This window comes from Staurois parvus, unplaced genomic scaffold, assembly GCF_062004578.1.
Source record: "Staurois parvus isolate SC_StPar_1 unplaced genomic scaffold, SC_StPar_1.0 ptg002328l, whole genome shotgun sequence".
NCBI lineage: Eukaryota > Metazoa > Chordata > Amphibia > Anura > Ranidae > Staurois > Staurois parvus.
Window position 1 is genome coordinate 1,146 of NW_028320124.1, and position 16,172 is coordinate 17,317.

The 16,172-nt window shown below is 49.0% G+C and overlaps 1 protein-coding gene across 2 annotated transcripts in view; it reads right to left on the bottom strand.

Moving 5' to 3' along the window:
* Positions 1-349: 349 nt before the first annotated feature.
* Positions 350-16,172, bottom strand: part of SEC22A (SEC22 homolog A, vesicle trafficking protein) — a 44,967-nt gene continuing 29,144 nt past the window's right edge. For both annotated transcript variants that reach the window (XM_089665763.1, XM_089665762.1), the window contains exons 5-6: positions 8,710-8,828; positions 350-602 (exon numbers count right to left, since the gene is read on the bottom strand). In XM_089665763.1, the coding sequence (XP_089521889.1) occupies positions 492-602; positions 8,710-8,828 (230 nt within the window). In that variant the 3' untranslated portion in view covers positions 350-491. The remainder of the gene's footprint in view (positions 603-8,709; positions 8,829-16,172) is intronic.

The following is a 16,172-nucleotide window of genomic DNA, read 5'->3' on the forward strand; positions in this document are numbered from 1 at the left end:
GGAGTGTCCGGACTGGAAGGGGTTAAAGTGCTATAGTGTAAAAAGATTCCTATAAACCCGACAATAATAAATAAATTGTCACAATTTCATATTTACTGTAAACCAAAAAGTTGTCAGGAAGACAGTTGGAGCTCAAGCCGGCTCCATTGTGCTACGGAGCAGCGGCCCTCTAGAAGGAGATTTGTTGGCTGGTCAATGGGGGTGCCGGGTGGGTTGGGGGGACGGGGGGGGGTCCATACTGGTGAGTGCTTTGTGTTTTTTTTTTAATACAGGGGGATTCTCTGATGTAAGTGGTACACTAAGATGGCGTCCCAGCGATGGAGGTTCTGACCGAACGCTGAGCGCCGTGTGACCTTCATTATTCTCGTGATTTTATTGAAAGCTGCAGATATGAAAAGATTGATAACGACTTTTCCGATGGAACATTTTACATTTCTATGAGATTTGAGTGTTTGGAGTCACATCTGGGTGAAGGAATAAATGAGCCGTCTTCATACATCCACCATTGCTGGACGGAGCTGCAGGCGGCAGACACTGACCTGGTAGAGGCAGGCGGCGGTTCCCAGGAAGAAGGCCAGAACACAGGTGACATCATCATCGCTCTGCAATATACAAAAGAAATCAATGGTATTGATCGCCCGTCCCATTATTCAGCGAGGTCACCCGTCCTGTTATCGATCAGGGGGGGACGCCCGTCTCATTATGTATCAGGGGGGATGCCCATCTCCTTATCAATCGGGGCGGGGGGCAGGGGTCGCCTGTCCCGTTATCAATTGGGGGGAGGCAGTCACTCGTCTCGTTATCGATGGGGGGGGGTCGTCTGTCATTATCGATTGGGGGGGTGTTGCCCGTCTCGTTATTGAACAGGGGGGATTGCCCATCTCCTCATCGATTGGGGGGGGGTGTCACCCATCCAGGCATTGATCAGGAGGGTCAGCCAACCAGGCATCAATCAGGTGGGTCGCCCATCCAGGCATCAATTGGGGGTGGGAGGGTTGTCGCCTGTCCCGTCATCGATCGGGGTGGGGTGGGGCTGGTCGCCCGCCCATCATCAATTGGGCGGGGGGGGGGGAGGTCGACCATCCCATTATCGTGCAGGGGGTCATCTGCCCTGTTATTGATTAGGCATACCTGTCCTGTTATTGATCAGTGATCAGTTGTCCTGTCATTGATTAGTGATCAGCAGTTGTCCTGTCATTGATTAGCGGTCAGTTGTCCTGTCATTGATTAGCGGTCAGTTGTCCTGTCATTGATTAGCGGTCAGTTGTCCTGTCATTGATTAGCGGTCAGTTGTCCTGTCATTGATCAGCGGTCAGTTGTCCTGTCATTGATCAGCGGTCAGTTGTCCTGTCATTGATCAGCGGTCAGTTGTCCTGTCATTGATCAGCGGTCAGTTGTCCTGTCATTGATGAGCGATCAGTTGTCCTGTCATTGATCAGCGGTCAGTTGTCCTGTCATTGATGAGCGATCAGTTGTCCTGTCATTGATCAGCGGTCAGTTGTCCTGTCATTGATCAGCGGTCAGTTGTCCTGTCATTGATCAGCGGTCAGCTGTCCTGTCATTGATCAGCGGTCAGTTGTCCTGTCATTGATCAGCGGTCAGCTGTCCTGTCATTGATCAGCGGTCAGCTGTCCTGTCATTGATCAGCGGTCAGTTGTCCTGTCATTGATCAGCGGTCAGTTGTCCTGTCATTGATCAGCGGTCAGTTGTCCTGTCATTGATCAGCGGTCAGTTGTCCTGTCATTGATCAGCGGTCAGCTGTCCTGTCATTGATCAGCGGTCAGTTGTCCTGTCATTGATCAGCGGTCAGTTGTCCTGTCATTGATCAGCGGTCAGTTGTCCTGTCATTGATTAGCGGTCAGTTGTCCTGTCATTGATCAGCGGTCAGTTGTCCTGTCATTGATCAGCGGTCAGTTGTCCTGTCATTGATCAGCGGTCAGTTGTCCTGTCATTGATCAGCGGTCAGTTGTCCTGTCATTGATCAGCGGTCAGTTGTCCTGTCATTGATCAGCGGTCAGCTGTCCTGTCATTGATCAGCGGTCAGCTGTCCTGTCATTGATCAGCGGTCAGCTGTCCTGTCATTGATCAGCGGTCAGTTGTCCTGTCATTGATCAGCGGTCAGTTGTCCTGTCATTGATCAGCGGTCAGCTGTCCTGTCATTGATCAGCGGTCAGCTGTCCTGTCATTGATCAGCGGTCAGTTGTCCTGTCATTGATCAGCGGTCAGTTGTCCTGTCATTGATCAGCGGTCAATTGTCCTGTCATTGATCAGCGGTCAGTTGTCCTGTCATTGATCAGCGGTCAGTTGTCCTGTCATTGATCAGCGGTCAGTTGTCCTGTCATTGATCAGCGGTCAGCCGTCCTGTCATTCATCAGCGGTCAGCTGTCCTGTCCTTGATCAGCGGTCAGTTGTCCTGTCATTGATTAGCGGTCAGTTGTCCTGTCATTGATCAGCGGTCAGTTGTCCTGTCATTGATTAGTGATCAGTTGTCCTATCATTGATCAGCGGTCAGTTGTCCTGCCATTGATCAGCGATCAGTTGTCCTGTCATTGATCAGCGATCAGTTGTCCTGTCATTGATTAGCGGTCAGTTGTCCTGTCATTGATTAGCGGTCAGTTGTCCTGTCATTGATCAGCGGTCAGTTGTCCTGTCATTGATTAGCGGTCAGTTGTCCTGTCATTGATCAGCGGTCAGTTGTCCTGTCATTGATCAGCGGTCAGTTGTCCTGTCATTGATCAGCGGTCAGTTGTCCTGTCATTGATCAGCGGTCAGTTGTCCTGTCATTGATCAGCGGTCAGTTGTCCTGTCATTGATCAGCGGTCAGTTGTCCTGTCATTGATCAGCGGTCAGCTGTCCTGTCATTGATCAGCGGTCAGCTGTCCTGTCATTGATCAGCGGTCAGCTGTCCTGTCATTGATCAGCGGTCAGTTGTCCTGTCATTGATCAGCGGTCAGTTGTCCTGTCATTGATCAGCGGTCAGCTGTCCTGTCATTGATCAGCGGTCAGCTGTCCTGTCATTGATCAGCGGTCAGTTGTCCTGTCATTGATCAGCGGTCAGTTGTCCTGTCATTGATCAGCGGTCAGTTGTCCTGTCATTGATCAGCGGTCAGTTGTCCTGTCATTGATCAGCGGTCAGTTGTCCTGTCATTGATCAGCGGTCAGTTGTCCTGTCATTGATCAGCGGTCAGCCGTCCTGTCATTCATCAGCGGTCAGCTGTCCTGTCCTTGATCAGCGGTCAGTTGTCCTGTCATTGATTAGCGGTCAGTTGTCCTGTCATTGATCAGCGGTCAGTTGTCCTGTCATTGATTAGTGATCAGTTGTCCTGTCATTGATCAGCGGTCAGTTGTCCTGCCATTGATCAGCGATCAGTTGTCCTGTCATTGATCAGCGATCAGTTGTCCTGTCATTGATTAGCGGTCAGTTGTCCTGTCATTGATTAGCGGTCAGTTGTCCTGTCATTGATCAGCGGTCAGTTGTCCTGTCATTGATTAGCGGTCAGTTGTCCTGTCATTGATCAGCGGTCAGTTGTCCTGTCATTGATCAGCGGTCAGTTGTCCTGTCATTGATCAGCGGTCAGTTGTCCTGTCATTGATCAGCGGTCAGTTGTCCTGTCATTGATCAGCGGTCAGTTGTCCTGTCATTGATCAGCGGTCAGTTGTCCTGTCATTGATCAGCGGTCAGTTGTCCTGTCATTGATCAGCGGTCAGTTGTCCTGTCATTGATCAGCGGTCAGTTGTCCTGTCATTGATCAGCGGTCAGTTGTCCTGTCATTGATCAGCGGTCAGTTGTCCTGTCATTGATCAGCGGTCAGTTGTCCTGTCATTGATCAGCGGTCAGTTGTCCTATGCGCATTTTTAACGCGTTTCTTTTTGGCACATTTATTTTGTTATATTGGCCCTAACAACACCTGTCTGACCTCCATCCCTAACTTTCATGTTCTGTCACATTTCGATTTTGCAGAGCATAAAACAAGTATAGGAATGGGACTGGGTGAGAGGACGGAGTCTGTCCAGGAGGGGGAGCTCTGGCACCGTAATAATATAATTCATCATCTTCAGATTTCCATAGGGAGGGGTGAGGTGGCGTGCGCTCCGGTGTATAATCACACAGACATCAGCGTGGGACTGACAATGTCCTGCTGGCTAATGACTGTGTAGCGCTGCTCATTACCACACGCAACTGCCTGCGTTTGTCACCACATTTAATTGGTTCATTAGAGGCGCGTTCAACTGGCAGGTGTGCGCAGCGCTCAGTGTGAGAACTTTGCGCGCTGATTTCCAGAAACCTTTGTGTAACATTAACCCCTTCTCAGCCAGGATATAGAGGCGTCTGGGCGTGTATTCTGTATGATATATGATCTGTTTCTGCGTTTTCATGGAAGGATACAGGAGCCAATGTAGGAATGCAGATCCTGCGGGATGACGTGAGGACACAATTCATCTGGCTGTAGGCTGACCGTGCAAACTCCATGCAAAGAAGCCACATGCAGCCTGCTTACAGCCAGTGCACGGCAAGCTGGGACCTGTAGTTCTTCAGTCTATACCAGACAGGTGTACTAATCCTGCAGATTCTCAGCACAGCGGTCTTGGCATTCTTACAGCCTCAGCCTCCCCTCACCATCACACCTTTAGAACTTTGTTGGACATTCCAAAACCATGGAAATGAATATGGAGCTGCCCCCCTTCCCCCTCCCAAGGCTATTAATATGGAGTTGCCCCCCTTCCCCCTCCCATTGCTCCTAATATGGAGTTGCCCCACTTCCCCCTCCCATGGCTCCTAATATGGAGCTTCCCCCCTTCCCCCTCCCATGGCTATTATTATGGAGTTGCCCCCCTTCCCCCTCCCATGGTTATTAATATGGAGCTGCCCCCCTTCCCCCTCCCATGGTTATTAATATGGAGCTGCCCCCCTTCCCCCTCCCATGGCTATTATTATGGAGTTGCCCCCATTCCCCCTCCCATGGCTATTAATATGGAGTTGCCCCCCTTCCCCCTCCCAAGGCTATTAATATGGAGTTGCCCCCCTTCCCCCTCCCATGGCTCCTAATATGGAGTTGCCCCCCTTCCCCCTCCCATGGCTCCTAATATGGAGTTGCCCCCCTTCCCCCTCCCATGGCTCCTAATATGGAGCTTCCCCCCTTCCCCCTCCCATGGCTCCTAATATGGAGTTGCCCCCCTTCCCCCTCCCATGGCTCCTAATATGGAGTTGCCCCCCTTCCCCCTCCCATGGCTCCTAATATGGAGCTTCCCCCCTTCCCCCTCCCATGGCTATTATTATGGAGTTGCCCCCCTTCCCCCTCCCATGGTTATTAATATGGAGCTGCCCCCCTTCCCCCTCCCATGGTTATTAATATGGAGCTGCCCCCCTTCCCCCTCCCATGGCTATTATTATGGAGTTGCCCCCCTTCCCCCTCCCATGGCTATTATTATGGAGTTGCCCCCCTTCCCCCTCCCATGGCTCCTAATATGGAGTTGCCCCCCTTCCCCCTCCCATGGTTATTAATATGGAGTTGCCCCCCTTCCCCCTCCCATGGCTATTAATATGGAGTTGCCCCCTTTCCCCCTCCCATGGTTATTAATATGGAGCTGCCCCCCTTCCCCCTCCTATGGCTATTAACCACTTCCCATCCAGCCCATGTATATAAACGGCTTCCCCGCCCCCCTGCTCGTGCGCGCTCCCTCCTCCAGACACAGTGGAACACTGATCGTTGTATGGGACCTCTGTGTGAGGTCCCGATCATGTGATTACTGATTGGCCAATCAGTGATCATATGAAGAGTAGAAAGCAATATGTCACTTCTGACATCATTGCTTACTATGTGTGAAATCTGTGAATGATCACAGAGATCGCATGGTACAGGGCCATTCACAACAGCCTTGTACCATGTGACAAGCTGTGACCAATCACAGCTCACTCAGTATTTCTCAATGGCTGCAAGAATGCAGCTAGAGAGAAGGAGAAATGATTGCTTTTACAGCCTTTATGGGTGTAAAAGCAATCAGTGTAAAAAAAAAAAAAAATCTTCATCACCCCCACAAGTAGTACAGTGTCACCGTGGTGACACTGTACTGCTAGGGTGACAGTATGTAAAAAAAACCCCACAAATAGTATAAAAAAAAATAAAAATGTAAAAAAAATGTTTTGAAAAATTATAATTTTTGGTTATAAACTAATCTGGGGTTTTTTTTTTACTAAAAAGATAACCGAATACATTTTGGCCAAGATTTATGAAGAAATATTATTTATTTGCAATATTTTATAAGAAAACACTTTTTTTTTTTTAAACATTTTTGGACTTTTTCATTTATATAGCAAAAAAATAAAAATGCCAGTGGTGAATAAATACCACCAAAATAAAGTTTTATCTGTCTAAAAAAAAATGCTAAAAAATTCATACGGGTACAGTGTCGCATGACCGCGCAATTGTCATTCAAAGTGTGATAGCGCTGAAAGCTGAAAATTGGCCTGGGGGCAGGAAGGGAGTGAAAGTGTCCGGACTGGAAGGGGGGAAAGTGTCCGGGCTGGAAGTGGTTAATATGGAGTTGCCCCTCTTCCATGGCTCTTAATATGGAGTTGCCCCCCTTCCCCCACCCATGGCTATTAATATGGAGTTGCCCCCCTTCCCCCACCCATGGCTATTAATATGGAGTTGCCCCCCTAGGGATATCACTATAGATTTTCCCTCCTTTGTGGGTACAGCGCCCTCCACTCTTCTGAGGTTTTCTACTAGATTTTGGAGGGTGTCTGTGGGAATGTGTGCCTGTTTGTGAAGTCAGGTACTGATGTTGGATGAGAAGACCCGGCTAACATGTTGGGCCTCACATTGGGCACCAAAATAAGACCCGGCTCATAATCGGCGTTCCAATTCATCCCAAAGGTGTTCAGTAAGGTTGAAGTCAGGCCTCTGTGCAGGACGCTCGAGTTCCTCCACCCCAAACTGGTCATCCATGTCTTTATGGAGCTGGCTTTGTACAGACATGGTGGAACACAAAAGGGTCTTCATCAAACGGTTACCATAAGGATGGAAGAGCCCAATTGTCTACAATGTGTTTGTATGATGGCATCTTAACAGTACTCTTCAACGGAGACACCAACTCATTGGAGGTGCGTTCATAAATCTGTGGCCATATAGTAGGAGTAATGGTCAGGTGTACACAACCTTTTGGAGCACATATGTCTGTTGCTCCCTTACATCCCCCATAGTGTCTGCTGTTCCCTAACGTCCTTCATAGTGTCTGTCACTCTCATATACCCCCTACAAGTGTTCCTCCACCCTTACACCCTCCATAGTGTCTGTCCGTCCCTCCCTTACACCCTCCATAGTGTCCGTCCTTCCCTTACACCCTCCATATTGTCCGTCCCTCCCTTACACCCTCCATAGTGTCCGTCCCTCCCTTACACCCTCCATAGTGTCCGTCCCTCCCTTACACCCTCCATAGTGTCTGTCCTTCCCTTACACCCTCCATAGTGTCCGTCCCTCCCTTACACCCTCCATAGTGTCCGTCCCTCCCTTACACCCTCCATAGTGTCCGTCCCTCCCTTACACCCTCCATAGTGTCCGTCCCTCCCTTACACCCTCCATAGTGTCCGTCCCTCCCTTACACCCTCCATAGTGTCCGTCCCTCCCTTACACCCTCCATAGTGTCCGTCCCTCCCTTACACCCTCCATAGTGTCTGTCCCTCCCTTACACCCTCCATAGTGTCCGTCCCTCCCTTACACCCTCCATAGTGTCCGTCCCTCCCTTACACCCTCCATAGTGTCTGTCCCTCCCTTACACCCTCCATAGTGTCCGTCCCTCCCTTACACCCTCCATAGTGTCCGTCCCTCCCTTACACCCTCCATAGTGTCTGTCCCTCCTTTACGCCTTTGCACCCTCCATAGTGCTTCTGCATGCGCAATGGTCTGTCCAGATTCTCTTGTTTTATGTTTTATAATAAGCTGTAAAGAGTTTCCCACAACTAACAATACACCATGACTGCCGTTCTCCAGCATTTATTTTCCTTCCTTGCTATGGTTAGGATTTATCCTGTAACTGCCACTTACTATGCGCCCTTATTGAAGCAGCACACTATGGAAATGATTGCCGGCTTCCAACAGAGAGGCAGCATGCTCTGCGATACCAAATAATAAACGTTCGGAGAGCTGCAAATGAACAGAATTTGACAGCAAAAAGGACAAGGAAAGTGAAGGAGGGATTATGGGAAACGGAGCTAAAAGTGGAAATTTCTTTTGAGGAGAGCGGCTTAGAGTGGGGAACATGGAGACACCAGAGACCCGAACAAGCTCCATCTCCTCCTTTGATTGTCTATTCTAGGTTTTGGCTTTACTTAGAACACATGTAACCTCGCCTGAACTAAAATTATTTTGACCTAAAATAATCGAGTTTGAAAAGCCAATTCTGTCACTTTTTAGGAGCGGTCTCCTCGGGACATGTGTGGTGTCACCAGGAAGGTGCTACTATGAGATAGTTCCTTCTCACAGGCTGGACATGAAATGAGAGGGAGGATATATATATATATAATGGAGAGTTGAATGCAACTGAAACTAATAGGAGTTTTTTGTTGTTTTCTGGTTACAGAACAGCTGCTGCCTTGGATGCCTTCGCTCTGTGTATGTAGATCTCAGAATAAAACCCTCCAGAACTATTCTAGTGGACTTCATCCAAAGCACAGGACGTCCGAATGAATACGAGGCATATATACTGTACCTGCAGCAGACTCTCCACTGCATGGAAGCCACGGATGAGATTGAGGCCGGCACAGAGCAGGCTGAGCAGGCAGGAGATGACCCCCGTCAGGGTGACCGGCTCCAGGCGCTGGTGAGGAGCTGGTGGTAGAGAACAGAGACAGGTCAGGTGAAGTGCATAAAAACCGCTGCATGTCCTATTAATAATATCCAAAACTGAGAAGGATTGTCCCATTGGTCAATCTCACTTGCTTTGGTGAGGCTCTGCATGTAACAGAAGCCCCCCCCCAGGTAGGGGGTGTTGAGGGACGTTCAAATATGCAGTAAGGGGGCAAACCCAATGTGGTCACCGAGTCCAGACTGTTTTCTTTATTACATAATTAATGGAGAGAAGACATTTTGAAGCCCATGTAAGCTGGGCTACTCCACATCAGATTGAAGTCCGATCTGTAATAACCAAAATAAACAAGAGGGGGCGCCAGCTAAGTGTAGTGTTAAAAAACCGCTTACCTGACGCCGTACAGCAGATATACTGCAACACGGAGGCACAGGTGCACAAAATCACACTCACAGATTATATATATATATATATATATATATTTATTAATTTTTTTAATTTATTTATATATATATATATATATAAATACATAAATTAAAAAAATTATTAAATATATATATATATCTCTCTAAATAAAAAAGAAAAAAAAAAAAAAATATATATATATATATATATATATATATATATATATATATATATATATATATATATATATATATATATACATACACACACATACATACATATATACACACACTCACATGTGATTTTGCATCTCCGTCTAGTGGGCCCTACCTGCGCCGCCAATTGCAAGGAGGGGGCACAACAGCTAAGTGTAGTATTAAAAAACCGCTTACCCGCCGCCATATAGCAGATATACTGCTACACGGCGGCACAGGTGCGCAAAATCACACTCACAGATATATATATATATATAAAAATAAATATATATAAAAAAATGAAGATATATATATATATATATATATATATACATACAACTTAAAAATATATATAAATAAAAAAAAATTATATATACACACACACACGTGATTTTGCATCTCCAGGTAGTGGGCCCTACCTGTGCCACCAATCGCGGCCGCGGATGTCAATCGCCGGGTCCCGGCCAGAGATTACCGACAATCACTGACGGGGAGGAGGACTGTTTTGTTTACAATCATTCTCCCTGTCAGCTCGGGCACACTGCACAGCACAGCCATCCTGATCAGTGTGCTTACAGTGAAGCACAACGACCCCCCCCCCCCCACCTAGTAAAACCCTCCCAGCACACACTTAACCCTTTGAAAGCCCCTCACATTAACCCCTCCCTGCCCAGTGTCCTTAGTACAGTGTCAGTGCTGTGTTTTAGCACTGATTGCTGTATTGGTGTCACTGGGGATGTCGCTGACACCAAGTTAGTTCCGCCCCCCAGTGTCAGAATGCCCGCTGCAGTCCCGGTAAAAATCGCTGATTGCCGCCATTACTAGTAGGAAAAAAAAAAAAAACAGTATCTATACCGCCATTTGTAAACGCTATAACTTTCACGTAAACCAATTCATTTACACGTATCGGGATTTTTTTTTTTTCTAACAAAGACACGGAGCAGAATACATTTTGGCCTAAATTTATGACAAAATTAGATTTTTTAAATTTTTTTAACGGACATGTTTTATTGCAAAAAGTCCAAAAAATGGTATTATTCTCAAAATTGTTGGTCTTTTTTTGCTCATAGCGCAATAAAAACCGCACAGGCGATCAAATACCACCGAAGAAAGTTCAATTTGTGAGAAAACAAAAAGGAAGTAAATTTCATCTGGGTGCAGCGTTGCATGACCGCGCAATTGTCAGTTAAAGTAACACAAAAAAATGGCCTGGTCAGGAAGGGGGTGGGGGGGTAAATCCTCTGGAGGGGGAGGGATTAAAAAACAGTTTATAAAAAGAAAAACAAAATGGCAGCTCACTGTGGAGTAAAACATGAGAGCTGAAATGTAAGACAATCCGCCATGGAACCCACTGCTGATAGGACGAAGCACTCCGGGGCTTGGGGCCGCTACTATAGCAACTGACTTGTACAGGAAGTGCCAGCAACCACCCTGGAACGCACAGGGCCGGCGGAGAAGTCTCAACAGAGTGGGTCTACAGTGGGAAGGGGGGTGGCAACGCGTTTTGGGGCATCCTGTTCCTTCCTCAAGCAGTGATTGGATGTGGAGGAACGTGAGATTCATGCCACCGGGGATCCATGGGACTACGAGATCCAGCCGGCCAGCTACCGGGGATCCATGGGACTACAAGATCCAGCCGGCCAGCTGCCAGGGATCCATGTGACTACAAGATCCAGCCCGGCCAGCTGCCGGGGATCCATGGGACTACGAGATCCAGCCCGGCCAGCTGCCAGGGATCCATGGGACTACAAGATCCAGCCCGGCCAGCTGCCGGGGATCCATGTGACTACGAGATCCAGCCCGGCCAGCTGCCAGGGATCCATGGGACTACAAGATCCAGCCCGGCCAGCTGCCGTGGAGCCATGGGACTACGAGATCCAGCCCGGCCAGCTGCCGTGGAGCCATGGGACTACGAGATCCAGCCCGGCCAGCTGCCAGGGATCCATGGGACTACAAGATCCAGCCCGGCCAGCTGCCATGGAACCATGGGACTACAAGATCCAGCCCGGCCATCTGCCAGGGATCCATGGGACTACGAGATCCAGCCCGGCCAGCTGCCAGGGATCCATGGGACTACGAGATCCAGCCCGGCCAGCTGCCGGGGATCCATGGGACTACAAGATCCAGCCCGGCCAGCTGCCGGGGATCCATGGGACTACAAGATCCAGCCCGGCCAGCTGTCGGGAATCCATGGGACTACGAGATCCAGCCCGGCCAGCTGCCGGGAATCCATGGGACTACGAGATCCAGCCCGGCCAGCTGCTGGGGATCCATGGGACTACAAGATCTCCACCTGCCCTGTGCGTTCCAGGGTGGTTGCCGTCACTTCCTTTTCCGGTCTCTAGTGCCTCTTTATGCGCTGACTCTGTAGTAGCGCCCCTGAGCCCGGGCGTGCTTCATCCTATTGGCAGTGAGATCCATGAGGCATTGTCCTGCATTTGAGTGATCTCATGTTTACTCCTCAGTGAATTGCCATTTCTTTTTGTTTTAATAAAACTCTTTTTATACTACACTTAGCTGGCGCCCCTCCTTGTTTTTTTTTTTTTGTTTTTTTTTTAATCCTTTAATGCAAAACCATTGTGAACTCCATGACCACTGGTGTGGCGCCCTCACTGCTTCTCACCTCTTAGGTAGGATTACATGAGTGATTTTATCCTCCGAGGTATATACATACAATTGCTTGTTTAGTGACATAGATCACTTCATCCTATTGGCAGTGGGATCCATGATGCATTGTCCTGCATTTTTACTCCTCTGGGAGTTGCCATTTCTTTTTTTTTTTTTTCTAATAAAACACTTTTTATACTATACTTAGCTGGCGCCCCCTCCTTGTTTTTTGTATTTTTCTTTTTTTTTTTAATCCTTTAATGCAAAACCATTGTGAACTCCATGGCCACTGGTGTGGCGCCCTCACTGCTTCTCACCTCTTAGGTAGGATGACATGACTGATGTGCGGTATAAACATACGATTGCTTGTTTAGTGACAGAGATCACTTGTGTCAGAGTCACAGGCTTGGAAAACAATGATAATGGAGAGAACGGAAAAGAATCACAAGCAGGGCTGACTACATGAGGGCAGGGAAGCCAGGCGGAAGAAAACCCCTTTGTGTAAATCACTGGGGTGGAAAGTTTGGAACAATAGAGGTAATGAGGTGTGGATACAGGCCGGGGGGGGGGGGTGAGGCCTGCCCAGCCAGGAGCGGGAACACGAGATGGGCTTCTGCGACTCTCCGCGTCACTCGGACCATTGCTCACTTCAGAGCTGGAGGACAATGTCTACAATACGGATACTTCTCCGGCAACAATCTACCTGGGATCAGAGGCAGAACTTCTCCCGCAGAAGCAGCACTTTCACCTGTGTTGTGTGGAGGACAATGTCTACAATACGGATACTTCTCCGGGAACAATCTACCTGGGATCAGAGGCAGAACTTCTCCCGCAGAAGCAGCACTTTCACCTGTGTTGTGTGGAGGACAATGTCTACAATACGGATACTTCTCCGGGAACAATCTACCTGGGATCAGAGGCAGAACTTCTCCCGCAGAAGCAGCACTTTCACCTGTGTTGTGTGGAGGACAATGTTTACAATACGGATATTTCTCCGGGAACAATCTACCTGGGATCAGAGGCAGAACTTCTCCCGCAGAAGCAGCACTTTCACCTGTGTTGTGTGGAGGACAATGTTTACAATACGGATACTTCTCCGGGAACAATCTACCTGGGATCAGAGGCAGAACTTCTCCCGCAGAAGCAGCACTTTCACCTGTGTTGTGTGGAGGACAATGTTTACAATACGGATACTTCTCCGGGAACAATCTACCTGGGATCAGAGGCAGAACTTCTCCCGCAGAAGCAGCACTTTCACCTGTGTTGTGTGGAGGACAATGTCTACAATACGGATACTTCTCCGGGAACAATCTACCTGGGATCAGAGGCAGAACTTCTCCCGCAGAAGCAGCACTTTCACCTGTGTTGTGTGGAGGACAATGTTTACAATACGGATACTTCTCCGGGAACAATCTACCTGGGATCAGAGGCAGAACTTCTCCCGCAGAAGCAGCACTTTCACCTGTGTTGTGTGGAGGACAATGTTTACAATACGGATATTTCTCCGGGAACAATCTACCTGGGATCAGAGGCAGAACTTCTCCCGCAGAAGCAGCACTTTCACCTGTGTTGTGTGGAGGACAATGTTTACAATACGGATACTTCTCCGGGAACAATCTACCTGGGATCAGAGGCAGAACTTCTCCCGCAGAAGCAGCACTTTCACCTGTGTTGTGTGGAGGACAATGTTTACAATACGGATACTTCTCCGGGAACAATCTACCTGGGATCAGAGGCAGAACTTCTCCCGCAGAAGCAGCACTTTCACCTGTGTTGTGTGGAGGACAATGTTTACAATACGGATACTTCTCCGGGAACAATCTACCTGGGATCAGAGGCAGAACTTCTCCCGCAGAAGCAGCACTTTCACCTGTGTTGTGTGGAGGACAATGTTTACAATACGGATACTTCTCCGGGAACAATCTACCTGGGATCAGAGGCAGAACTTCTCCCGCAGAAGCAGCACTTTCACCTGTGTTGTGTGGAGGACAATGTTTACAATACGGATACTTCTCCGGGAACAATCTACCTGGGATCAGAGGCAGAACTTCTCCCGCAGAAGCAGCACTTTCACCTGTGTTGTGTGGAGGACAATGTCTACAATACGGATACTTCTCCGGGAACAATCTACCTGGGATCAGAGGCAGAACTTCTCCCGCAGAAGCAGCACTTTCACCTGTGTTGTGTGGAGGACAAAGCCCCAAGGCTCCATGTACACTGCAGCTGATGCACTGACGTTAGGAGCTTTTCTGCGTTTTTTTTTAGCAGCCCCTGAACTCCCCCTAATGTTTTCCCTCTGTGTCCGTGTACACATCGTCCTTTACAGGCAGTTTATTGAAAGCACCAAACTTGTGTTCAGTAGTAGATTTTATCAGCCTTTTGGCTACAATCAAGTGTAGTATCTGTTCTTATCAGTGTCCAGTGGGGGTGCTCCCGGCCATTCTAGCTTTGCGGGGATGGCTGTTGTATAGTACCCTCACTGGTATGATGGGGGTCCGGAAGGCTGGACCGGAGGGACAGAAACCAGGGAGCGCCATGATTCGTTCTGGGGCCCTGGGAGTAATTCCTCCGAGAAGACTGGAAAGACCCAGTACCTCCTGATTTGGACGGATCTACCTTGGTCTGGCCAGGGGCTGGGAAGGCAGAGAGTCCGCAAACACGGTGCCCCCTGAGTAGTCACCTCAGGGGTGCTCTGAGTAGCACTTGGGTGTGGGACCCCACGTTGCGAATGAGCACATGGTCACTGAGTTTAAACACTTTTTGCACTGCGCCTCTAGGACCGGGCCTTTTGGTCAAGTTCTGGGCAATTTTTTTGCTACAGGCCTCAGGGTCTGGTCAGTGCACAATTTGGGCACGACCACTTTTTATTATTTTTATAGATTTATTTAATTATTTATTTATTTTCCTCACCCCACGTTTGTCACTTTTTACTTTTGTGTGTGTTTTTTTCTCACAGGATGGAGGGTGTGGGTCCTCGGGCCTGCCCTGAAGTCTAGGGGGAGGATGTGTGGCCCTACGGTTCCTTCCTCCCGTCCCTAGGGGGTTTTCTCTTCGGGAGAACCCCCTGGCCTAGTACTGGATGTCCGCCTTCGGCTGGGCATAAGGAACGGTGGTCCACCAGGCCTTTTGGCCAGGAGGACCAAATGGGAACCTTGTCCCTGTCAGGAGCTTCGTGCCCCGGGGGATCAGGGTAGCGGTCCAACCCCTTCAGGGGTAGGACAAAAGCACACCCTTAAGTGCACTTTTTCGTGTGGTGTTTTGCACTTGCACTTTTTTGTGAACACTTACGGGTTTTTTCGTTATAGTTGCACGTTTGCGGACTTAAAAAAAAAAAAAAAAAAAATCTGTTCTTATCAGTGTCCAGTGGGGGTGCTCCATGGTCATTCTAGCTTTGCGGGGATGGCTGTTGTATAGTACCCTCACTGGTATGATGGGGGTCCGGAAGGCTAGTACCGGAGGGACAGAAACCGGGGAGCGCCATGATTCGTTCTGGGGCCCTGGGAGTAATTCCTCCGAGAAGACTGGATTTGGACGGATTTGGACGGATCTACCTTGGTCTGGCCAGGGGCTGAGGGGGCAGAAAGTCCGCAAACTCGGTGCCCCCTGAGTAGACGCTCTCAGGGGTGCCACTAGTAACACCTGGGTGTGGGACCCCACAGTGTAAAGATGGCACATGGTCACTGTTTTTACACTCTTTTTGCACAGCGCCCTAGGGACCAGGTCTTTTGGCTAGGACCAGGGCAATTTTTGCTACAGGCCTCAGGGCCTGGTCTGTGCACAATTTGGCACGGTACCACTTTTTTATTTTCTATTTATTTAATTTATCACCTCCCACGTTTGTCACTTTTTTCTTTGCTTATGTGTGTGTTTTTCACGGATGGAGGGTGTGGGTCCTCGGGCCTACCCTGAAGTCTAGGGGGAGGATGTGTGGCCTTTTGGTTCCTTCCTCCCCTGATCCCTAGGGGGCTTTTCTTCGGGAGAGCCCCCTGACCAAGTATTGTGTGTCTGGCTTCGGCTGGACACAAGGAACGGTGGTCCACCAGGCCTTTTGGCCAGGAGGACCAATTGGGAACCTTGTCCCCGTCAGGAGCTTCGTGCCCCGGGGGATCAGGGTAAGCGGTCCAAGCCCCTTTAGGGGTAGGACACAGCACACCCCTAAGT